The sequence below is a fragment of the Magnolia sinica genome, chromosome 3, assembly GCF_029962835.1.
Source record: "Magnolia sinica isolate HGM2019 chromosome 3, MsV1, whole genome shotgun sequence".
Classification (NCBI taxonomy): Eukaryota; Viridiplantae; Streptophyta; class Magnoliopsida; order Magnoliales; family Magnoliaceae; genus Magnolia; species Magnolia sinica.
This window is the reverse complement of record NC_080575.1, coordinates 19,821,174-19,846,105: the sequence shown is the minus strand read 5'-3', so window position 1 is coordinate 19,846,105 and position 24,932 is coordinate 19,821,174. Positions and strand designations below refer to the sequence as shown.

Here is a 24,932-nt window from a genome sequence, read left to right as displayed (position 1 = left end):
CCTATTCCCCAACTTGTGATTGCACATGGGGAAGAAATGAAAAGAAGAGAAGGGAAAGAATTTTGTTAACTTCCTGAAAATTTTGTATTCACTGCTTACATTTCTTTGAATATTTCCTCGATCTCATTTGTTAAAATTTTCTATTTTATTGTATTCTTATTCATTCGGCTACTGATTATATTCCTCTGTCACCATGACTTGTTACATTTATTTTCAGGAAGCAGTTAAGCTTAAACCAACGTTTGCTGATGCCTATCTGAACCAAGGAAATGTTTACAAGGTAAGCCATCATGTATTGTGCCAGTATGATCAGGTAGCAGCAAATGCCAGGACTGGTGTCTGGAAAGAAACAGATATTTCTTTTGCCTTTTCCAGGCCATGGGAATGCCTCAGGAGGCCATCATGTGTTATCAGCGTGCTCTTCAGGCTAGACCAGACTATGCAATGGCTTACGGTGAGTACTGACATCTATCTCCTTGTTAATTCACTATAGCTTTCTTACAATATCTTAATTAGTAGTTTCTAAGCCTTTGCTGATTACCTTCTTGAGGGTAAAGATCGGGGCCCTGAGCCCCTGACATTACCATGAATAACTTAATTAGAGAATGAGTAGTGAATTCTGGGAGTATCTAAATTATGTGTTCATAGAAAACTCAATGGGATGCAATCATTTGATGCAGGCAATCTGGCTAGCATGTATTATGAACAAGGTCAGCTGGATATGGCGATTCTCCATTACAAGCAAGCCATTTCTTGTGATTCCTCGTTCTTGGAGGCATACAATAATCTGGTTAGTTTTCTTATGTCTATGAGGGAGTGTTTGTGAGTACTAATCTATCTGGTGATAATGTTTTCTTAATAAGATGATTTGTCTGTGGTTTGCTTTGTGACTGAAAGGGGAATGCCCTGAAAGATGCTGGCAGAGTGGAAGAAGCAATCAATTGCTACAGGGTTGGTCCCTACTCTCCTTATTCATCTTTTTGTGCATTTTGACATATAATCTTAATTCTACTTCACTGTTCATTCTAATCAAGCTTCTGATGTTGTATGAAGTCATGCCTTGCCTTCCAACCCAACCACCCACAGGCTCTTACGAACCTTGGGAATATATATATGGAGTGGTAAGCTCTCTGGCATATTACCTGTTGAGGTTTCATTTAATTTTAGAAAATTGGTCTGTATGAAGCACTTCAATATTCAGAGAAATCTTGGAGTTTTACTTTGTAAGGTTTTCACAAGGAAGTCCTGTTCTGCACATGCAGGAATATGATCAGTGCCGCTGCCACATTTTATAAGGCGACGTTGGCTGTAACAACTGGATTGTCTGCTCCATTCAGCAATTTAGCAATAATATATAAACAGCAGGTAGTGACACCTTTAAACTCTTTGGTATCATTTCATATGCAGACGCTCATTGTTGTCAAAATCGTTATTGTCTCGCAATTCGTAATAGGGGTTGAATTGTATCGAATGGCAAATCGTATCGTAAATCGTAAGATTTTTCTGATTTACAACACACACACACACACACACACACACACACATATATATAAGCCATGAAAAGATATAAGTAGATCATAAAAGATTAAAAACTCATCAACAATCCATTTACCATCAACATTTACCAAAAAAGTAATACATTTCATGATATTATCAATTGAGAAAATGTATATGGTATACATATCATTACATATCATGATAGTAAAGGACTCTTGTCTTTTTCCTATACTTTCTCTTGTTGTCTTTCGAGAAATTTACCTCAAAAAACATACAAGAGCCTTTAAAAATTTAGTCTTGTACCTTTGTTGAATGTAGAATTATGTTAGAAAAAATGGCATTCGATTCCAATGTTGTCAAAATCGGTGGTATTGTATCTCAATTCGTAATAGGGGTTGAATCGTATCGAATGGCAAATCATATCGTAAATTGTAAGATTTTTCTGATTTACAACACACACGCACACGCACACACACACACACATATATATAAAAGCCATGAAAAGGTATAAGTAGATCATAAAAGATTAAAAACTCATCAATAATCCATTTACCATTAACATTTACCAAAAAAGTAATACATTTCATGCTATTATCAATTGAGAAAATGTATATGGTGTACATATCATTACATATCATGATAGTAAAGGACTCGTGTCTTTTTCCTATACTTTCTTTTGTTGTCTTTCGAGAAATTTACCTTAAAAAACATACACAAGCCCTTAAAAATTTAGTCTTGTACCTTTGTTGAATGTAGAATTATGTTAGAAAAAATGGCATTCGATTCCATTGTGAGTCGAAAGATATCTTGATTTCTTTGTTTTGGGTTTTTGAATATCAAAATCCCCAAATCTTCTCTTTCCTCTCCCTCTCTCTCAAAAGAAAAATGAGGACATTTTTAATAGGGGAGAGCCTTTTTCATTTTATGAGCAAAAGGGTACAAATAAAAGGAAAAAATTGAATAATAATAATAAATCGATTTTTAAAGTATTTTTTGGTCCCATTTACACAACCTATTATTATTGTACAAGTTGTATGATAATCGTACGATTCTTACGATAATCATACGATTATTTAGGATTTACGATTCAAATCATACACCCATATGATACGATATGAATCATATAATTCATATCGCAAATCGTATGATTTTGATAGCATTGCAGACACTCTCATTTGTAAAGAAGTATGAGTTAATGCTTTAAATAGCATGTTGCGAATAGTTTAGCGTTTGGCCCTCTATAGCATGTATCGTAATCTACACGATACTTTTATTTTTTTAATTAAATAATATTAAAATAGGATTAATAATATAAATAAATATAAAAATAACAAAGAAAATTAAAGAAAAAGGAATAAATGTCAAATGGATATATAAAAAAAAACTCCCAAGCCACAAGTTTGTCAAGTAAAAAAACTACAAATTCCACGAGGCTCACGAAACCAAATGACAGTACTAATGATAAATTTTCTATTCTAAACTCTAGACTCTAGAGGCCATCTTTCTCGTCAAGTGGTAAGTCATCTTTATCCCCATCCATTCCTCCACCAAGCCTTTTATCATCAACATCTCCACTTGCATCATATATCTCTTGTATACCCTCATCGCTCTCTTCTACTGTAGGAGTAAGAAATCGTCCCATTAAGCCACCTACACATTAAAAAGAGATCCATTGGAATTTCTTTTCTAAAAAAAGTACATATGAAATTTAGTCTTGAAAGTAGAAATAAAAGTACTAACTTAAAGGAGAATTGTAGCCTTTCTTTTACTATAGGAGTAAGAAATCATCCCATTAAGCCACCTACACATTAAAAAGAGATCCATTGGAATTTCTTTTTAAAAAAAAAGTACATATGAAACTTAGTCTTGAAAGTAGAAATAAAAGTACTGACTCAAAGGAGAATTGTAGCCTTTCTTTTATTGGAGGAAGGGGGAGGATTTGGACCACTATTTGATGGTGCATTGATACTATATCATCAAACTCTGGAATAGTGGTAATGCCACTAAAATCAAATGTTACGCCCGTATCTTCCTCGAGCCAAGATGTATCCCCCTTAGCTTTGTCTTGGAATTTGGACATGATATAAACTAAAGAATTTAATTTTTGTTGCTCTAGCTTGTTCCTCTTCTTCTTATGGACCTATCATATAATGATTCACATAAAAACTTGCTAATATACTAAATAACCAATTTAGAATATATCGAAGTAACAAAAAAAGAAGATCAAAAGTACTCCAGCTTAAGTCACAAGCTAGAAGCACTACATGTGAGACTTAGAACTCAGATGACAAATGTTAATGCTGAAATCTGGTTGATCCTGCCTCACCTCCTGCTAGTCGGAGTACCTTCAATTTATTGGAAAACAAGAGAAGACACTGGGGGCGCCGGTTAAGGCTGGGGACCCTTCGATGCCTAAGTTAGGTAGTTTCGCAAGAGAAGTAGAAGAATCAGGATATTTATTGTGTGTACCTTTACTCATGGCAGTAGGTGTATTTATAGGCTTTTGGGGGCGGTGACGTATTTGGCAATGCATCTTGGATGGTGATTGCGTATTACAGGAGTGATTTTCCTCTGGACATGTTGTGTTGACTTCTTGAGATCCTCGGTGAATATCTCAGAGGATAATCTTATTCGAGTATCTCAGAGGATAATCGAGGTAGAGGTATTTGTATTTTGAGGTGGTGGTCGATATTCGAGGTAGAGGTTGATACCCGAGGTCAAGGTCGTTGTCTGAGGCCAACTTCCAAGGTCGAGGTTGGTACCCAAGGCCAAGGTCGGTATCCGAGGCTGACCTCCGATGTTGAGGTCTTTTGTCGAGGCCGACCTTCGAGGCTGAGGTTGATACCCGAGGCCGAGGTTGGTATCCGAGGCTGATGTGATTTTTTGGCCCTCAAGCAATCCATAGTCTTAAAGTCTGTACATCCGGTCAGTCCATTTTTACTTATAACAACAAATATCTTTAGGTGTGGTGTTCTCTCTCCAAAGCATACCCCACCAATCAACTACACATCAAAATAAAAAAAATTATCAAATGCTTTCATGAATTACACAAACATATTAATATTATACACTGTTAAAGTGCAAATATAAAATCTAGTGAACTCTTCATCAAGGTATCAATCGCTAACTGAAAGCCAAATTGGCTCTTTTATGTTCATATTCATATTAATCCAATTGGATATCGGCATCAATGCGATCTTACCTATATCAGGGATCAATCTCAACGTGCACTCACATAAATCATGTTTTTTTTTTTTTTTTTTTTTAAATTTTTTTTTCGAGTGTGTAAATAACTTGTATGAATATCGTATCTTAGGATTCAAATAGTTCCCGATTGCATATAAAGGGCGATGAAGCTATGGGGTTCACCTTTCATCTATCTTGTTCCAAATTGGAAGATATTTCTTTTTTACTAGATTGCAACTGAATGCACCGTTTTCCTCTGTAGAGTCCATCAACTCATAAGTAAAGTCTATTGCGGGCCTCTCCTCCCAATCCACTCATCCTTACACAGTCGCCAACGGCATGGTGCTCTTCATGCACAAGGTAGCGTGTTGCCAAAACTCTGGATCAAGCATTACAATAGCCCTTATTTTCACTCCTGGTTTTTTTTGAGCAAATGCAAGATGACCAACCAAACGCATGATGGCCACTTCTCTGATGTAAACATGGCTTGAAGGGGTTGGTTTTGCTTATAAAGACTTGGGAGGGTGAGGTATGCAGTTGCAAAATGTGTCATCGTTGGCCGTGGAAGCTTAGTGTTTTGTGTAAAGCTTCGCATCATGCTAAGAACTATTCCGTGCCCATAAATAAAGTTTGTGATTCCTCTTGCCTTCTTGAGTGTCTTCGAGTACGTCACCATCATATATCTTCCAACATTAGGTCTATGCAATGTGCTGCTCATGGAGTCCAATATAACAATTCTCTTCTCCATCAATGTCTTCTCAACACTAATGTAGCTTAAATGGTTCTTTGTAATAACTTGCGCCACATTTTCTTCCTAATTTCTTCCTCAACATCGTCAAGATATTTAAACAACAAATTGCCATCCTTTATAGACTATGAAGCATCGATGGACTTGTAACACATTGTTCCAACTGCGTTATTTATTAAGAAATTGATGGTGCTTATATTTTTTTTCCATCTTTCCAACCATCTGGCATAATTGTGCAGTCATTTGCTTTCCAAGACTCCCTTGTACCCCTTCATTAAATTGTCAATATTATTTAGTTCCTCGAGTATCCACGTCCTCTTTTCATGCATAGATGGTGGCTTTAAATCAGGTCCAAACTCTCCAATGGCCTCACAGACAACAGGAAAGTATGAACTATTGTACATGTTGAATGATAATGCGGTCACATAAAAAAAATCTTCTAATCACCTTACGAACTTCTTTTCTCTCTTCCTTCTTCCACTTCGAATTTAATGCACTTGTTGTCGTTACCTATAAATTGTCCATAGGATCCTGTGCTCTTATCGGTTGGCTTATCTTGCCAGAATCAGAACCACTACCAACCTTATATATGTCAATTTTCTTTTGATGATGCTCCTTGAGATCCTTCATACACTCCATCTTTGCTTCTTCTATCACTTTTAAGCCCGACTTAATCCCAGTGTGGGTTTTGGCCAAGTGATACTTTAAGCGTGTTACCCCTTCCATACATCTTTGCCCACAAAATCTACAAAGTAAATAATTCCTATGAGTTCTTGACTGATCATCAACAACATATTTCCGTGCAACATCTCTCTCTCTCTCTCTCTCTCTCTCTCTCTCTCTCTGCCTTCCGACATCTCTATTCTCTTCTTTAAAACATCACAAATTCACAAATCACAAATCACACAACGAATAACATCCAACAGATATGCACAATTTTTGTAGGGCTCCACTATAGAAAATAGGTGATTAAACATGTAAATGACTAACATTATGCAACTAACTATTGTGCAGCGGGCACAGAGAATATAACACGATCTCGATCCTAAAACAGTTTCCACACAAACAGTTGGGCCATTACTAATTTTTCATACAAAACAATGTCTTTTGTTGGGACATTTCCATGCAAAATACGTCTATAGGTCTGTCATTTCCATTCAATACACAAATAGTGGCCGTATGCAACAAATGCTTGCCAAACAAGCTTATTCTATAGAAGCAGTATCCTCAAGAAGGAAAAAATGAAAGAAAAAAAAAGGAGACAAAATCCAACTAAAGAGGGAAAAGCAACCAAAAAAGGGGGAAAATGAGAAAGAACAAAATATAACCTAAACAAATCATTTTATCAATAAAATTAAAATAAAAAGAACAAAATATATCCAAAGGATATCATTTTATCAATAAAACTAAAATACAAATAGCTAATTGAGGTGAATAGGTCTTTACACGAGTTGAGCTAGCTCGAAAAGCTCGCTCGACTTGGCTCGATTCAGCTCGGATTGATTGGGCTTGAAGGGCCGACTCAGGGCGAGTCAAGCTCACTTTTGAAAACTCGAGTTGAAGTCGAGTTCGAGCATGGTGCAGATCAACTCGACTCGACTAGAAGCTCGAGCTCGACTCGGCTTGAGTATTATATATTAATATTACACACACACACACACACCCAGCCACCCCTACCCAACCCTCTCTTTCCCCCTTCCATCTCTTTTCCTTGCCCAGCCCGCCGGCTGCTATCCTATCCGAGCTGAGCTCTTTGCGCCCCCCCCCCCCCCCCCACTCGGCGACTCGGGTGTGGATTTGGGTTGGGTTGGGCGCTGGGTTGACATATGAACAAGCTCAACTTGACTCAAACTACTAGCTCGACTTGAGATCGACTCGAAAGCTTTGGCAAACAAGCCAAGCTTCAATGTTGAGCTCGAGGGCGAGCTCGAGCTTGAACTTGAGTATAGCACGTATGAGTGAAGCCGAGCTTGGCCCAGCTCGACTTGGCTCGATGTACAGCCCTAGAGGTGAATAGTTACGTACTGTTATTCTCTTCCAAATCAAGTAGAAATCACAAATATGAAGACCCATAGCTGTACGAATGTGAATCAGGGGATTTCTGATTAATCCTTTGTTTGGTGTCCAATGGCTCTGAAATTCAAGCTGTAGGATACTTTGATGCGTCCCGTCAAAACCTAAAATTTTTCTCCTAATGGATGAGTGGATTGAGAGAATTGAATGCCCAATTTCTTTTTTACGGCTGGAAGCTTCAGCGCTGGAGTAATAATGGAGATATCATCTATCCACGATAGGGACACAATTCGGATGGTCCAGATTGGCCTAATGTACTGCCACGTTTGATGGGGATGAGTCACCACCATTTCCAAACTATTTACAGACTTAACATTAGAAAAAGAGAGAGTTTAAGGTTGCATACGCTACTAGGGCTACTCACTATGTGACTGTTGTGTACGCTAGCATCCCCATAGCATATGCCGCATACATATGCCACCAGTGTACACTACATAGCATTTTAGCTACACTATGCTATGTAATGTATGCTACTGAAAACATTGTTATGAATATTGCATCTGTCCACTTCTAAAAGCTGTCTTGTGGTCTTCTGGCCTTGACTCCCTGCTAGTGCTTATTGCATACTGGCCTCGACTCTCTGCTAGTGCCTACTGCACACTGGCCTTGACTCCTTGCTAGTGCTTCTTGAACTCATTGCGTTGGGTGACAGGAAATCTTCTACATGACTTCAAAACCGTAGACATGGAGACACTTTGATGCTAAGAGTAATAAATTAATGAAATTTAATAGGGGCAGAAATATTACAAATAATGAACAAAACATTAAAAAAAGTTACCTGTCTAGTTCCTTTTTCATCAATACTGAAGGGAAGTGTGAGATAACAAATAATCATTTACAATTAGCAATGGACATCATGCAACTATTTCAACAAATTGTAGCTTACTGTGTGGAAAATAAATTGATTATTAAAAAACTGCTGTTAAAATTAATAAAAGAACTAAAATATATTGAAATGCAAGAAAAATATTTCATCATCTTCATCATCTTCATCAAAGCCTTGTCCCTATTAATTGTGGTCGGCAGGTGCCCATAAAGATCTCAACTAGCAAAATTCTAGGGTTGAAACATCAATTAGTGTACGAAATGAACACCAAACTACTGTTTCTAGAATTCCCAGCTTACATAAATGTCAACCTGATAAAAACATAGAGAAAAACAGATTTTATAAACAAAAATGAGATTTGTAAAAACAAAAGGTAAAATATTATGCAATTTGAAAATATACTGTTTGGTAAAAGATTAAGGGTGCATTTGAAGGTCACTATATTTGCTTTCTCCAGTTTCCTCAATTTGGAATGATGTTTCCACACATCTAACAAAATCCTTTTTCAAATTAGTAATATGGCTTACATGTAACAGCCGATTCTGTGAGCTAACAAAACACAAAAATTGAAATTGCTTGAGAAGCTTGGAAAACCTTCTTCTTGTTGTTCGAGATAGCGAAAGAATTCCATTTTGGGTCCAGGCATAAAAAGCTCATTCCCACATTTGGAGTGCGAAGCCTTTAGATAATCATACTTGACTAACTTGAATGGTATTCTTAGTTTGTGCATGTTGGCATGCACATCAATTTCACAAGTGGGCAACAAGCAATCTTGGCACAGGAGTTGCTCTAGATAGTCCGATGCAAATGCTTGCTTCATTTCTTCTTTTGCCTCTCTCTCATGCCTTCAACCAACTCTTATCAATACGCTATCTAAACACAACACATCATAACAACAGAACGAGAGAGAGAGAGAGAGTTGTAGTGATTTGATTAAGTGGGATCATGTCATTTTAATACTCATTAAATTTATTTATTTATTTATTTTTATTTTATTTTATTTTATTTTTTTATTAAGGAGATGAAAGGATGTTTGCCAGTGAACAGGAGTATGAAGGTAGTTTGCCAAGGAGAGGCGGTGGTGATGTGTAGGAGCCTATCCTTAGTATCTGTCTTCGCACTCCCATTGTTCTTACATCTCCTTTCTCGGTAAAACAACAAATATTAAAATGGCATAATCCCACTTGAATCGGATTGAAGGCATGAGGGAGTAGTTGAAGGCATGCGGCCTGAGGGAGGTGACAAAAGAAAGGAAGTGGGCACTTGAATCGGATTCTTTGGGAGGCAAGCGAGCCCACAAGTTGCCTTTCAAAGAAAGCAAGAGAGAAAAAAACGAGCCCAGGAGTTGCTTCGTCTAGGCAATTGCCTTTGCACTCCTGTTCATGGACACCATTCTTTCATTTTTTAAAAGGTAAGAAAAGGAATATCGAAATGACGTAATCCTACTTAATCAGATCACTACATCGACTCTTTCTCTCTTGTTATGCTGTTTTATGTTTAGGCAGTGTATTGATGGGAGTGGTTGAAGGTACGAGGGGAGGCAAGAGAAGTAATGAAGTGGGTAATTTGGTCAGACTCTTTGGAGCGCAGGAGGCTGTTATAGTTGCCTCACATGTGTTGATCCTAGAGCGAGAGGTGCTCACCTTGAAAGCTCGTACATGTGCCGATACATCTTGAACAATGGATACTGCTTGAGTCAGTTGGAGTATTGTTATCTCGACGCCTGGCACTACAAATTTGGGAATGAGTTATTTATGTCAGGGACCCAAATGAAACTCTCGCTCCACACCAACATAGTTTTGCCTTCCAAGCTTCTCATCTGATGTCAGTTTCACATTTTGTCAGCCCACTAAATCAGCTGTTTCATGTAGCCCTTTTTTTGCAAGCCATTTTCTTCTGTTTTTTTTGCCTCTTCATCTCAGGGCTTTGGGTCTTGTTACTGCCCATTTCTTGGGGCCTCACTCTACAGCAAGGTGGTTTTGCCTTCCAAGCTTCCCAACCAACTCAGGTTTTCACATTTTGTCAGCCCACCAAATCAACTGTTTTATGTAGCGATGTTTTTTGTTTTGTTTTGTGAGCCCTTTTCTCCTGTTTATTTTGTCTCTTCATCTTGAGGCTTTGGCTCTTGTTGCCGCCCACTAAATCAGCTCTTTCAAGTAGCTGTTTTTTTTTTTTTTGTAAGCCATTTTCTTCTGTTTCTTTTCCATCTTCATGTCAGGGCTTTGGCTCTTGCTACCACCCATTCCTTTGGGCCTCACTCTACAGTAAGGTGGTTTTGCCTTCCGAGCTTCCCGACCAATTTAGGTTTTAACGTTTTGTCAGCCCGCCAAATGAGCTTTTTTTTTTTTTTTTGTTTTTTGTTTTTTTCGTTTTTGTTTTGTGAGCCCTTTTCTTCTGTTTCTTTGGTCTCTTCATCTGAAGGCTTTGGTTCTTGTTGCCGGCCATTCCTTTGGGCTTGTTTCTAAAATCCCCTGCATATGCAACTTTTAATTAGTAGGTAATATAATCCTTTAACTGACAGAGAAGAAAGAGCTCGCGCCTTGGTGGATTAGGGAGGGACTTGCCTCGCCCCACAAGGATCCACACGTCAGGTTGTGTGGTGGATATGGACCGTCCATTTATTTGGTTTTTCCATGGATGGCCTGCGGATGGAAGCCAGACCAAACTGGCGATCCTATCCGCATGACTATATGGATGATGACCTTTAGGTAGTCAACAGGGTTGGAACATGATGACCTTTAGATAGTCGAGTTAGAACATGATGACCTATATATAGTTGAGTTGGAAACAGATTCAACAGGAGAAACTGGTGGCTTGGATCATTTTTAACCAACCTACACACCCTGACCATGGACGGAAATGGGATACACTTCTCAACTTGCTGCGTGTCGGCTTTTAGGTGATGAAAAACCCTACTGGACTGGATGGGTTGGATGGCATGCTTTTGGATGATGATGCTAGGCCACACCATAGAAAATAATGGACAGCCACCACAAAAAAAGAAAAGAAAATCAGGCTTATCCAATCGTCACATGGGCCACACCAAGGAAATAATGGAGAACCACTCCAAAACACCGTTGTAATGTGGTGGTGGCCCACATGATGGATTGGACGGGTTGGATGCCATGCCATACATACGCCATAGTAGGCCCAAACACAGCAAATGGGTGTAGAACAATCTCTTTCTACAATGTTGAGTAGGAAATGGCCTCCAAAAAGGGAAAAAATGAAAAAAACACAAAAAATCCTAAATCTAAATCAATAATTAAATCAATTGAAATAAAATATAAATAATTATCTTGAATTAAGAGAAATAAGTATACCTTTATTTAACTTTAAATCAATAAAAAACCAAATTTGAGCTCCATAGCATATGGACATGAAAAGGGGGAAATCTCTGATCTTCTTTTTTGTTTGAGCTCCAATGCCCATGAAAATTTAGCCAAAGTTCCCCTAGGTTTTTATTCCAAGTGGTTGTGTGGATTGAGAGAATTGAATTGAATCTGTGATTTTTTTGGGGCTGAAGTGTCTTGTGGCCAAGGTATTCCCTAATTGTAATAGTGGCCATAACGGCCACTACCGTTACCTTTATGATATGGGGTGTAACGGCTGTTATGGGGGCCATAACGGCCGTTACGGTCTCTTTCTTTTTTATTGAAAAAAAAAATCCCCGAAAAAAATGTATCGGCCTATATGGGAGGCGTAACAGGCTGTTACGGGGGTTGTAATGTCCTTTATGGGTCATTTTTTCCGTAACGGCCTTTACAACCCCGTACCATGTAATGGTTGCCATCTTTACCTTTACGTAACGGCCTTTACGGCACACCATGCTTGTGGCTAGATGGTAGGGATTTTGAAAGCCTTCTCTGACGGTTTGCTTGATAAGTGTTATATTCTAGTGTTAGTTTCTCACCATTTAAAAATGGTTGTAGCTCTTTAGCCATACATTTGGTTCACTTGTACAAATGGTTATGATTGTCTATGTGCGATTCTTGAGATATGCTCCATCCACAGTTGGACCCAAAGATTGGATGTTATGAATATCTGTACTTCAGACTTCAGTTCCACTTGTAGGGAGGATGTGTCATCATCATTGTTGAATATGTGTTGTACTAACATAACAAAAATTCTAAGGTTTTAAGTCTGAAAACAAAAAGACACCGGTGCATAGGGAAACGTATGCTACATCCCACAGTGTATGCTACACAGGACTTGCACTATTTGTGCATGCTGTGACAGCGCTATAGCTAAACTACGCTATGAATGCTATTAAAAACAATGCGAAGAACATGGTGACCTAGATATTCTGGAACGGTTACATAACGGCTATAATGATAATGGTGGTTACTGTTACGTGTTATGGGGTGATAACAGGTGTAGCGGCCGTTATGTAAAAAATGACCCATAACAGTCCCGTAACAGCCCTGTAACAGTCCGGGGCCGTTACGTAAAAATAAAATAAAATAAAATAAAATAAAAAATTCCACAACTGCTGCTGTGACCTGTATCATAATGGTAATGGCAGTGGTCATTTTGGCCACCATTACCTTTATGGAATACCTTGATGTAGACTGCCCCCTACTACCCACGATCACCAACACCACCATCACACGCAAAGAATTGAAGAACTGCATGCAGAGATTTTGCCTAAGAACCCAAAAAAATTGTAGGGAGGATGTTTAAAGTGGCTTCAAGTGTCAGTAGCTCAGCTTATTTCAACATTCTGATGGGTTATCTGGTCAATGGCAGGGAAATTATGCAGATGCTATATCTTGCTACAATGAAGTCCTTCGTATAGATCCTTTGGCAGCTGATGGGCTTGTTAATAGGGGCAACACTTTCAAGGAGATTGGTAGAGTTAGTGAAGCAATTCAAGACTACTTACGAGCGGTTACTATCCGACCAAACATGGCTGAAGCTCATGCAAATCTGGCTTCGGCTTACAAAGACAGGTAAGGCTATTGTTTCTTCTTCAATTAGCATCAAAGGCCATGGCTGGACTGTTATATCATTGTTGAACTTTTTTTTCTGTTCTTTGCAGTGGGCATGTTGAAGCAGCAATTAAGAGTTACAAGCAGGCATTGCTTCTGCGCCCCGATTTTCCAGAAGCAACTTGTAATCTTTTACACACTTTACAGGTATAGGGCCATGGTTTTGTATTTTTTAAAAGTTAAAGAGGACACTTCTGTGGCTTTTGTAGTCATTTCCCAGTGAATACAGAGAGTTGTACAAAATCTTCCATATTTATATGGTAGAGCATGCTCCATGACACAACCACAAGCTCATTGATAGGATTTGTACAGCCAATACATCGAAGAGGAATACAATATCCTTCAAATCAATAATAAGTGTCATTCCGCTCAAATTATATATGCCCAAGTTATCTCCTAATGTGCTTCTTTTGGACTTGCTGACACACACACTGGTTTTCATAGTACAGTCAAGCTAAACAAAACTCATTCAGTTTTTGCTGTTAGTAAATGCACTCATCTTTTCTTTGATAAGTCAACAGTCTTTAATAAGTAAAGAAGTAAAAAGTACAAACTATGTTGGAGCAGAGATTGCCCACTGAATAAAGTGTTACCCCTCTTCAAGCAAATTGTTGCCAATGAACATGGCCTAGGATTTATTTTTCATTTTCTTTTACTTTTTCTGCTAAAGACAGTGTTTCCTGAATCTCCTCTTCTATTAAGAAGTCCCTCATAAACCCTCTGGACAACTTTGAAAGCTGCAACAATGCCTTAGCATCATCCTTGCAATAGTGTTTTTTTTTCCTCCCTGAATGAACCAGAGAAAGGTTTACTAATGCAGGGAGCATCTAGGTTGAATTTTCCTCCAGTGTTGACTTGTGGCCCACTGTCCGACTGTTTAGCTTGGCCCATAGTTGGACCATTTAGCTTGTATTTTTGACATAATACATGAGGATCACCATCATTGACCCAAGACGGCCACTATTTGGACCACCTATATTGGTCCAAAGGCTAACATTATTGATGGTTCACAAGAGGACTTACCACTTTGACCCAAGTGGACATTTGATGGACTGCTTGAGGCAGATCCAATGGTCTGGATCATTCCTGACTTTTGGCCTAGTTAGACTCCTTAAGTCTGGCAAAGGTGATCATCATGAGGTGTCCCATGACCCAACACACTGCTCGATTGAAAGTTTAGCCCCAACAGACCCCACATCAGACCTGTGTAAAAGGATTTGCACTGAACCATAATCAAATTTCTCAATTTTGAGATGCACCTTAGTTTTTATTTTTTTTTGAAGGATAAAGATGAATTTTATTAAAAAAGGGGCTTGAAAGCAAGCCAAAACAATACAGCATGACCTAACTACAATCGAAAAGAGGATGCACAGTCATATCATCAGAACTACAAACAGAAACTGCCCATTCTCTAACATCCCTTCTAATTTTCTAAAATACTTAATCTCAAGGGCCCCACTATGCACAAAAGGCATACATTATGGAGAACCATTGAGACACCTTAGTTTAACTGCCTACCTAAATAACGTTCTGCTCTTCCCGTTGTGTTGATTTCTACCTTCCAATTCAAATTGAAGCTGAAAAACTTACCCAAAACTCTTCCACATAGAGAGTGAAATGCGGTAGCACTGACTAAACACTGCTAGTTTTGAAATGGATGGAACATCAAACTTGGAAGTATTTTGAAGATGCTGAGTAACTGGAGCAAATTATTGGGTGTTTTCTCTCATCACGGGAGAATGCGCAGTGTATGCTGGATGGTTAAGGGGCGATTCAAGAGGATTAGACTGCCTCCTGTGCCCCACAAGCTGCCCGGTGGGTAAATGTACGTGCAGTAATATTCCCAATCAATAATAAAACTATTCTCCTGTGTAGATCCAAGATTTCATAACCAAAAGTAGCAAACACATCAAATGTCATCCAGAAAGCCAATGGAGGTGGCCAGGTGGGTCTTCTACTTGTGATATCATTGAGTTGATCCAGAGTTGGCCAGGTGGCATCTATTAGGAATGCATATCTACTAGGCCCAAAAAAGCATTTCTATTTTGCTGAAATTTATTCTGAATGTGCATTGTTTATCCAAGGGACTCATTAGATGTTGATTTGATGCATATGGTCTGTCCTATAGAATGAAGTTTGAACCATGCCGGTTGATGTTTTTAGTTTTATAGGCATTATGGTTCGTGAGAATGAGATTCAAGGAGTTCCATGATGGAAAGAGTCAAATGAGCTGGATCTCGGTGAAGTTCACCAGTGGTTATGGAACAGTAACTTCTCAAAATTCATTTTGGCATGAGAACATATTGCAGCATGAGGAATCTGTGGATGATATATTTTTGCACCATCAACAGCTTGTTTCTCGTAGTTGTTCAACATTTGTTGGGTTTTAGATGTGCTGGTTGATTTGTTGGGTTTTTGAGAGATGAATGGCTTGTCCTTTCCCTCCGCATGTGATTGTCAGCTGGAAGATGGTTCCATATGTAGTATCATGGGAGCTGTGGAGAGAAAGGGATTCTAGGGGTTATTGTGATGAGCAGGCGATGATATCCTCTCTAAAGAGTTTGTTACATCCTTATTGTGATGAGCAGGCGATGATACCCTCTCTAAAGAATTTGTTACATCCTTGCTGTTCAGTTGGGTCCTTTGAAAGGTGCCATTCAGAGGCATTTCGTTGACCTCTCTGATTAGGGACGGGGCTCTAGGGGTGCTCTTTTTTTATTGGCTCCCGCTGTAGAATGGGATTTCATCTACGAGAGCCTTGTCATTTTTGTTCTTTGTTTCATCCTTTTAGTGGGATCCCATTTGGATCGATGCTAGGGTGGCTGATGAGATGATGTTTCTTTGATTTTGGGCAGTCTTTTGAAAGGGAAAGGAGAAACAAACTTGGAGCCGATTCTGCATTTACTAATATCCTCGCAGGGTACAAATCTTGACTGTTGCAGGAGCACAATCTTGATTTCCTGCAGGAAGGATTGCTCTACCTCTGGAAAAGGCAGATGGGTTTGGATCTTGCATACCGACCTTCTTCTCCTCTTTAGTCGGTGCTGGGCAATCCATGCTCACATCTCACTACCAAGTGAGAGATTGACCATTCTGTCAGTTTGCATTGGGAAAATCATTAGTTATGGGGCTGTATTGAAGAATCTAGTTTTTTTTTTTTCTTTTTTTTCTTTTTTATCCCTACTCCATTACTGAATTAAATTGACAAAACTGGAGTTCTTTAATGTGATATGCTGTCTTTTCAAAGGGGAAAAAATAGAAAAAAAAACTAAAATAAGCCTGGAACAATAAACTGTTAAAAAAATCCCTGCAAAGCACAAGTATTTTTTTAAAATACATTTCTCAAAAGTGTTTGGATGCAAATGCATTGCTCTCTACTTGACAAATACTTCATAGGTGTGCGCTGTGCATCATTCGGTCCAAGTCTGGAGATTTAATGTGCTTGAAATGGAATTGTAGTTTTTTTTTTTTTTTTTGTGACTCTGTGGCCAATTTAACAAGATAGATCATGTAATACTAGAGTGATGTACACTAGTTATGCCTCACCAAACATCAACAAAAAAATATTCTTTTATTCTTTCTTCAGTGTGTCTGCAATTGGGATGATCGCGAAAGCAAATTCATCGAAGTGGAAGGGATTATAAGAAGACAAATAAAGGTTTGTCCACACCCCACAATTTGAGATTTTTTGTTTTTTTTGTTTTTTTTTTTTTTTTTAAATTATTGCTAATTGTATGCTCAGAAATTACATTCTAAAAGAATTAATGCTTCATCTCCAGATGTCAGTTCTTCCAAGTGTTCAACCATTTCATGCAATTGCGTACCCAATTGATCCAATTCTTGCCCTGGAAATTAGGTAACCTTCCATTTTTATTAAGGTATACCGAACAAATGACAAGGGTAACATAAAGCATAGTCTCATGATTTTTCTCGTCTACGTAGTAAAAAATATGCAGCACACTGTTCTTTGATTGCATCGCGCTACGGGCTCCCAGCATTCACTCATCCTACTCCCCTGCCTGTCAAGGGGGACGGTAAGAATGGGAGACTCAGGGTGGGGTAAGTTCTCCTTTCTGCTTTTGGGTACTGATCACATTTTTATTATCTGTTTCTAAAGTTGGTATTCTTTTGGCAGATATGTGAGTAGTGACTTTGGTAACCACCCGCTGTCACATCTTATGGGTTCAGTGTTTGGCATGCACAACAGAGACAACGTTGAGGTTTGAAGATCTAGAATTTCTTTTTTAGTCTAATTATCAAGTCTTAGTATTCTTTCTTGTCATTAATTGGGGAATTCATGAATCGAATCTGCAGGTTTTCTGTTATGCACTAAGTCAGAATGATGGGACTGAATGGAGACAGCGCATCCAATCTGAAACTGAGCACTTCATAGATGTGTCTTCAATGACATCTGATCTAATTGCACGATTGATTAATGAGGATAAGATACAGATCTTGGTCAACCTTAATGGGTACACAAAGGTGTGAATTCTTCTGTTGCTTTGAGACGACATCAATCATGTGGCCCTGAAGGCAGAATTTTTTAAAATTGTTGGTGAATTGTCTGTTTTGTATGCTGGAAGGGATTTTTCTTGCATTTTGAAGTAAGACTAATCTGCATTTTAAATTGCCAGTTGCAAGCAAATGTCTTGAAGCGCTAATTTTTGTGATGTATGGCTTTGATTGGACGTGGACTCTTTTTATTGCTTCAGAGTGGCCATATAGATTATCCCATGACTTAGGCTTGAAACTTGTTACTTTCAGGGGTGGTCTAACTTCAATCTATGTTAAATGTTTCATTTCTCTGAGTTTCACTGGTAATTGCTCGTTTAGGGGTTGGGCCTGGAACTTCCTTCTGGTTGGATCAAAGGAAGTTCCATCCCCAACCCAGTTAATAATTGGGTCTGCATAATGGCCCAGATGCAACCCAGCAATATCTGGGTCAGGTCCTAGACTCCTAGTTGAAATAAGCTGACATGTTTATTTAATGGGCTGGGTCTGCTGTTAGAGGATCAGTTGGGTTTCAGTCGGGTCTGAAAAATAGTGGGGTTTTCACTCAAATGATGCCTCAATCATGCTGGTTGTTTCTGGGCATAAATCACATGAGCTCCAAAAGCACATGGTCTAATACCATCTTACGTAAATGTGGAGAAGAGATTATGAACACATCCAGGTATAATTATATTCGATGAACTAATTTGACAGTAAAAGAATCACCTTTGAACAATTTATACATATAGTATTCAATATCTAAATATAGCATATACCAGTAGAGTCACGAACACATAGACCTCTTTATCTCCCAATATAAGATGCGGGAAAGTTACACATGAAAAAGGGTGGCTTGGCTCTCCAGTGGGGTAGGTCGTGTCCATTCTAGGTTGGTCCAAATCACACCCATTAAGACAACAGGTCTGGGGCGGGTTGGTCAGGTTATTTTTGAGAGGTTGAGGACCCGGCCATTTAGTAATTGTGGTGAACATTCAGAACCAGACCAGCTCCAAGGGGGATGGCGTTTTGGAACCAGATCTGCTCCAATGGTCCAAATCCAGGTTCAGAAGAGTTAATTATCGGGCTGTGTCTAATGTCTGCCGAACTGTCCTGACCCATTTCACCCCTAGACATATTCCTTCTTTAGCTTCGATTCAAGGTTTCCAGTTTTTAATACTTATGAAGGTAAACTTGGTGTCAGCATGTAGCTAGTTTTGGAAATTTTAACACCTCAGAAAGTGAGAAGTAATAAGATGAAGTTAATGGTAGTAAGTTTATACTTGACAACCATAATCATTTGATAGAAATAACTCACCATCTTGTTCCTCAGTGTGGTGTGTATGATTTAGTATCAAATGTTTTCTTTCTGTGGTCATCCTGAGAATATGAAATGAACCTCAGGGTAGATTCCAGTTATAAGCCTGATCTGAGAATATTATCTATTAAACTACCACCAATCCTATTTGTAACAAACAGTAATAATTCCTTTTGTGCACTGTGGGGGCCATGCTTGATTTGTCCAAGTCATTGATTCGATGGACCACACGCAAAAGATCTCCTAAGTTGGAAGATCCTACCACTGAATATTTGGTCTTTTCTTCATTGAATGCAGACGATTGGTGCATTCTTCCAACTCTTCTATTAGGATTAACCAGTTGTTTGAACAGGTTTGATTAACATTGATCATACTCACTTTTTACCCCTCACTTTCCCATGGATTCTCAATCTCTCCCAATTTCGGGATCCACATCTGTTTTATTTATTTATTTATTATTATTATTTTTTAAATATTTGTTTGGCTAGATCTTTAAATTTAATATCGAGAAGAAAAGTTGACCCATCCTCGACTATCTTTGGCAGTTTGGTTAGTTTGACTAGTGGATGAAAGTTTGACTATTCCTTTGACTCCCTTCATGGATTCTATCTACATCAGTTTGGAATTTCACATCTAATGATATTTAAAATCCCCGGAACTTTCAGAGCCTCTTCTATTTATTTGTCTATTATCGCTTATTTTATTTTGAATTTATATAGTTGATTAAAAACCATATTGATTGAAATTATATAATTAAACAACGCTGCAGTTTGATGATTATTTAGTTATTTCCTAAGATTTGTTAGTCGCATCTGAATATGGGAAAAAATCGTGTAGCATCTGAAGCTTAGGATGTGGCATGTATCGAACTTTGCAAAAATCACAAGGGAAAAGTTTGTGAGCATGCACCGATGCTGGCATATACATGTCTACCCACCAAATCAATAATGGTGGGTGTGAATCTGAACTCGCATATCAAAATTTGCTCTTTAATCCTCTTATTTTGAAATGTTTGAGATTCTGGATGTGAATCGCGTACTGAGTAGTGAATCTGAATGCGTATTTCAAAATTTGCTCTTGAATCCTCGTATTTTGAAAGCTTGTAGATCCCGGATGTGCATTGTCTACTGAGCTGTCAATCAGAACATGCATTTCGAAATTTGCTCTTGAATCCTCTTTTTTTGAGATGTTTGTAGGTCCCTGGATGTGGATTGAGTACTGAGTAAACTCTGCGGGTCCCACCACAATGTATATACATGGAGCCCATTCATTTTATCAGCCTATTTTAGGGCATGATCCGAAAATTGAAGCATATCCAAAGCTCAAGTCAACCACACCACAGGAAACAGTGGGGATTAATGACATCCACCATTGAAACCTTCCTAGGGCCCTCAGTGATGTTTATTTGTCATCCAAACTGTTCATAAGGTCACACAAACATGGATGAAGGGACAACACAAATATCAGCTTGATCCAAAACTTCTGTGGCTTCCAAGAAGTTTTCAATGGTAGGCTTTCAATTCCCACTGTTTCCTGTGGTGTGGTCCACTGGATCTTTGGATATGCTTTAGTTTTGGGCTTATGTCCTAATATGAGCTGGAAAAATGGATGGACAACGTGGATAAGACACATCATGGTGGGCCCTACAGAGTTTACTCAGTACGCAATCCGTGTTTGTAGGTCCCCCGTATTGTCTTTTTATGGTGGTGTGCACCAACTTCCCGTGCCCACTGAGAAAATTGAAGTTAGTGTTCCAATATTGACTGTCAATTATCAATAAAAGAATCTTAATGCAAAATTGTTTGCATCAATTTAAAACTCGTGGCCTTCCTCCTGTGCATCTGAAAATGAAGTACTTTATTAGAATATTCAAGAAGGCCATTTATCTTATTTTGGAAATGGGGTTTTATATTACTATGGATTAACAAAAACCATAAAGGAAGAAAATTCCTGTCATCTTCAGTGTTCACAAATCACAACTAATGGTGTAATGAAAGGACTTGGTTTTTAAAGAGGCATACAAACGAAATAGACTGAAAGTGGATAAAAAAGTTAGACACTGACTTAGCTATGTGCCCCAACACATGTGACCATGCTGGTGTATGTCAGTGCTTGTTATGATGTTTTCTTTCCCAATTTAATATAGCTGTCCAACATTGGCAGGACTGCAAAACAAAAGGTTATCACCCTGAAAGTGCTATAAAAGCTTTCAACATATCATTATAGATCCAAATAAACTGTGGCTTCCAAAGTCTGTGCTTGAATTCCTCACTTATGCATTACTGGCTTTGTCAACTCTCCTTTTCCTTAGGTCCTTTGCTTTGTTAACTTCTTTAACCTTCATATAACTTTCAAACAGCAATAATAATGACAACAAAAGCTTCTGTAACCTTCATCTGTTAATTGCATAGGGTGCGAGGAATGAAATATTTGCAATGCAGCCAGCACCGATTCAAGTTTCCTATATGGGCTTCCCTGGGACCACGGGTGCAACTTATATCGACTATTTGGTCACAGATGAGGTGTGTATCTGAGTCTGACTCCCTGAAACTTCTCTTGGTTTCCTGTTCAATCTACCTTACTTTGATAAACTATTTGTTGCAGTTTGTGTCACCCATGCGGTTTTCACATATTTATTCGGAGAAGCTTGTCCATCTCCCTCATTGTTACTTCGTCAATGACTACAAGCAGGTGATTTTGAGATCACTAGGCTTTGTTGTTGAGTAATGCATTTATAATATCTATCCAATATGAATGCTTTTTTATGCGATTCCTCTTTCTCAGAAAAATCGTGATGTTTTGGACCCAATCTGTCGGCATAAGCGAGCAGATTATGGATTGCCTGAAGAAAAATTCATATTTGCATGCTTCAATCAATTGTACAAAATGGACCCTGAGATCTTCAATACTTGGTAATATTAACTTTTTCTTTATATATTTACTTGGTATTTTAATCACGTGCATGCCCAGGGTTATGGATACTCTAATATCAACCAGTACTGCCATGAGAATATCTTTTAAGCCATCTATATATGATTAGCCTGTATTGTACATTTCAGGTGTAATATCCTTAAGCGTGTTCCAAATAGTGCACTGTGGCTTCTCAGATTCCCAGCTGCCGGTGAGATGAGACTGCGTGCATGTAAGTTGGGGGACTACTTTTCTTTCATGACATCTTGTTAGATAATGCTTAATCGAGTTTAGCAGTTTTATTTATTTATTATTATTATCAGACGATCCCAGCCATCCAATAAAAAAACAATTTCAACCAACTCTCCTTGTTATTTAGGACCAAATTAGACAGCTAAGATCATCTAATGAGGCCACTTTGGGGGTATCTCCCATCCACTGCACAAATGATTCATTTCACCAGAAGGCAGGCCCACTTGTAGAATTTGTTTGGTGAATGAATGCTTGGATTGGCATTCTATATATCCTCTTTATATAGTTTAAGCCCTTTGTTTTTGTCCCAATTCCTCAGTTGACATTGTGTCCAACTGGCATTTGCAGATGCTGTTGCACAGGGTGTGCGGCCGGATCAGATCATTTTCACAGACGTAGCTGTGAAAAATGAACATATAAGGCGCAGTGCTCTAGCAGATCTATTCCTTGACACGTAAGCTTATCCTTCCATGTCTTTCAATGTTTTCTTGATACTTAAAAAGGTCACCTTTGCTAACATTGCAATGATGATTTATTCTGAGTAGGCCATTGTGCAATGCCCACACAACGGGCACGGATGTCCTGTGGGCCGGTCTGCCAATGGTGACGCTGCCCCTTGAGAAAATGGCAACCAGGGTGGCCGGTTCGTTGTGTCTAGCCACTGGAGTTGGGGAAGAGATGATTGTCAGCAGGTAATCTGAATAAATAATACCATGTAGAAATTCTTTCTCAAGCACACATCTTGAAGAGCCAAATACCAGCAAACCATGTGTCCAACATGATACACCTGTGAAATCGGGATGCGGACCCCACTGTTAAATCTGTTCCAGCCCGGACATTTGGTCGTTTCATACATCAGGTGGGCGGGTCACTTGTACGTTGGATGTGGATCTGCTAGTGCTAAATACAATCCAATCACACGGACTTAAATGGTGTATATGTGAGATTTGGGCTGTTTGTCTGGCCATCCAGGCATTTGGGTTTTTTGATGCATCAGGTGGGCTGTCGTGTGTGCAAGTGCCATTTGGATCCTCAGCCATCCACTTTTCGACAGTCTATATTCCTCGATGTGTATCATTTTGAACAGCCTGATTTTTTTGGGATAATGCAAATTCACTACAAGGTTGGTGTGATGAGTGGCCTGGATCCTGCATGCATTTGGGTGCTTATTTTGCAATTGCAGCTTGCAAGTAGCATTCCACAAATTCCATTCATAGTCATTTTTCTTTGTTTATCTGGCGTTATTTGGTATTCTAGCATGAAAGAGTATGAAGAGAAGGCAGTAGAATTGGCGGAAAATCGTCCCAAGCTCCAGGCGCTTACAAATAAGCTCAAGGCAGTCCGAATGACTTGCCCCTTATTCGATGCAGCACGCTGGGTAAGTTACTAAGGAGATGTACCGGTAAAGTCCTTAGTGACATGGCCTGCTTTAGAGTAATCAGTAAATAGGGGTGCTTGTTATTTATTTATTTATTTATTTATTTTAAATAATTTTTATTTTTATAAATCTTGTGCTGGCAATGGAGTTGGACATTGGATCTTTTGATGACTCAGTTGAAATGATATCCAGGTGAGGAATCTGGAGAGGGCGTATTTCAAGATGTGGAATCTGTACTGCTCGGGCGGGCATCCACAGCCCTTCAAAGTGTCTGAAAATGATACTGAGTTCCCACATGACAGATAGCTTGGGAGAGAGGGAACTGTAGATAGAGAAAAGAAGAGAAATCATATATTTACATATATAAACAAGACAGAGATACAATATGGAGTCTGAGGTTGGTTGTCCAAATGATGCACTGAAGATGTATTCGTATACGGCCAGTGTGGAAGGAAAGCCGCAGATTGTATTTTAGAGGACTGCAGGGCTGCAGAGTCTGTAACGGTTGGATAGCCATTGTGTCGCAGCCAGAATACTGGTGTAGGTAAACTCTTTCCCTTCCAGACATGCTTTTATTATTATTATTATTCATATATCACATGTTATACACACACATATATATGATATTTATACACAGCAACTCAGGTCCTTTTTCAAGTAAGATGCAGTTATATCCTTATTTTGAGAGTGTTTTAGAATTAGATCCAACCCATTAATTTAGTGGGGCCGACAGTGAAGATGCCCTTGCCCAATGGATGCTTCTACTTGTCAGGTCCAAGAAACAGATTGGCAAATGGACGACAGTAAATGATTGACCTTAGCGTGTAAATGTCCAAGCTGATGAGCAGGCTGGTCTTACTGTCAGTCATGAATGGCCTGGCTATATAATACAAGGAGCATTATGAATCCTCAGATGAAATCCTTTGGAAGGGTTCACCGTAAGCAATTGCATCATGTATCTGCTGCACTCAAGACTGGAAATGAAGATGAGGGAGAGGGATATCAGTCCATATCTCAGGGCCATTCTACGCATGAGGGGGAGCCCAGTGCAAATTCCTACACAGGCAGGCATACGTGCCAATGTGGAACACGTGGGAAGCTCTTGTATTTTTGTCCCGCTTCACTTTGTAGATTCCTAGGTGCATGTTGCACACCTTGGATGGGCCACACAATATGAAACATATGGATTTGACTGGGAAAAAGGTGTTTCTATCAATCAGTTTGCATATTTGTGGGCCATTTTGAGGGAACACACGATTGAAGGG

The 24,932-nt window shown here is 38.9% G+C and overlaps 1 protein-coding gene across 2 annotated transcripts in view; it reads left to right on the top strand.

The window, feature by feature from the left end:
- Window positions 1-24,346, top strand: part of LOC131239657 (probable UDP-N-acetylglucosamine--peptide N-acetylglucosaminyltransferase SEC) — a 34,410-nt gene extending 10,064 nt beyond the window's left edge. The window contains exons 8-28 of one of the 2 annotated variants that reach the window (XM_058237465.1): window positions 218-280; window positions 376-454; window positions 681-790; window positions 898-951; window positions 1,054-1,121; window positions 1,263-1,365; window positions 13,080-13,282; window positions 13,372-13,468; window positions 16,908-16,979; window positions 17,101-17,177; window positions 17,264-17,380; window positions 17,457-17,541; window positions 17,636-17,803; window positions 21,539-21,649; window positions 21,732-21,818; window positions 21,912-22,039; window positions 22,187-22,269; window positions 22,638-22,743; window positions 22,835-22,981; window positions 23,547-23,667; window positions 23,860-24,346. In XM_058237465.1, the coding sequence (XP_058093448.1) occupies window positions 218-280; window positions 376-454; window positions 681-790; window positions 898-951; window positions 1,054-1,121; window positions 1,263-1,365; window positions 13,080-13,282; window positions 13,372-13,468; window positions 16,908-16,979; window positions 17,101-17,177; window positions 17,264-17,380; window positions 17,457-17,541; window positions 17,636-17,803; window positions 21,539-21,649; window positions 21,732-21,818; window positions 21,912-22,039; window positions 22,187-22,269; window positions 22,638-22,743; window positions 22,835-22,981; window positions 23,547-23,667; window positions 23,860-23,973 (2,193 nt within the window). In that variant the 3' untranslated portion in view covers window positions 23,974-24,346. Of the gene's footprint in view, window positions 1-217; window positions 281-375; window positions 455-680; window positions 791-897; window positions 952-1,053; window positions 1,122-1,262; window positions 1,366-13,079; window positions 13,283-13,371; window positions 13,469-16,907; window positions 16,980-17,100; window positions 17,178-17,263; window positions 17,381-17,456; window positions 17,542-17,635; window positions 17,804-21,538; window positions 21,650-21,731; window positions 21,819-21,911; window positions 22,040-22,186; window positions 22,270-22,628; window positions 22,744-22,834; window positions 22,982-23,546; window positions 23,668-23,859 lie in introns of both variants that reach the window. The other variant, XM_058237464.1, reaches the window with a different exon arrangement.
- Window positions 24,347-24,932: the final 586 nt, after the last annotated feature.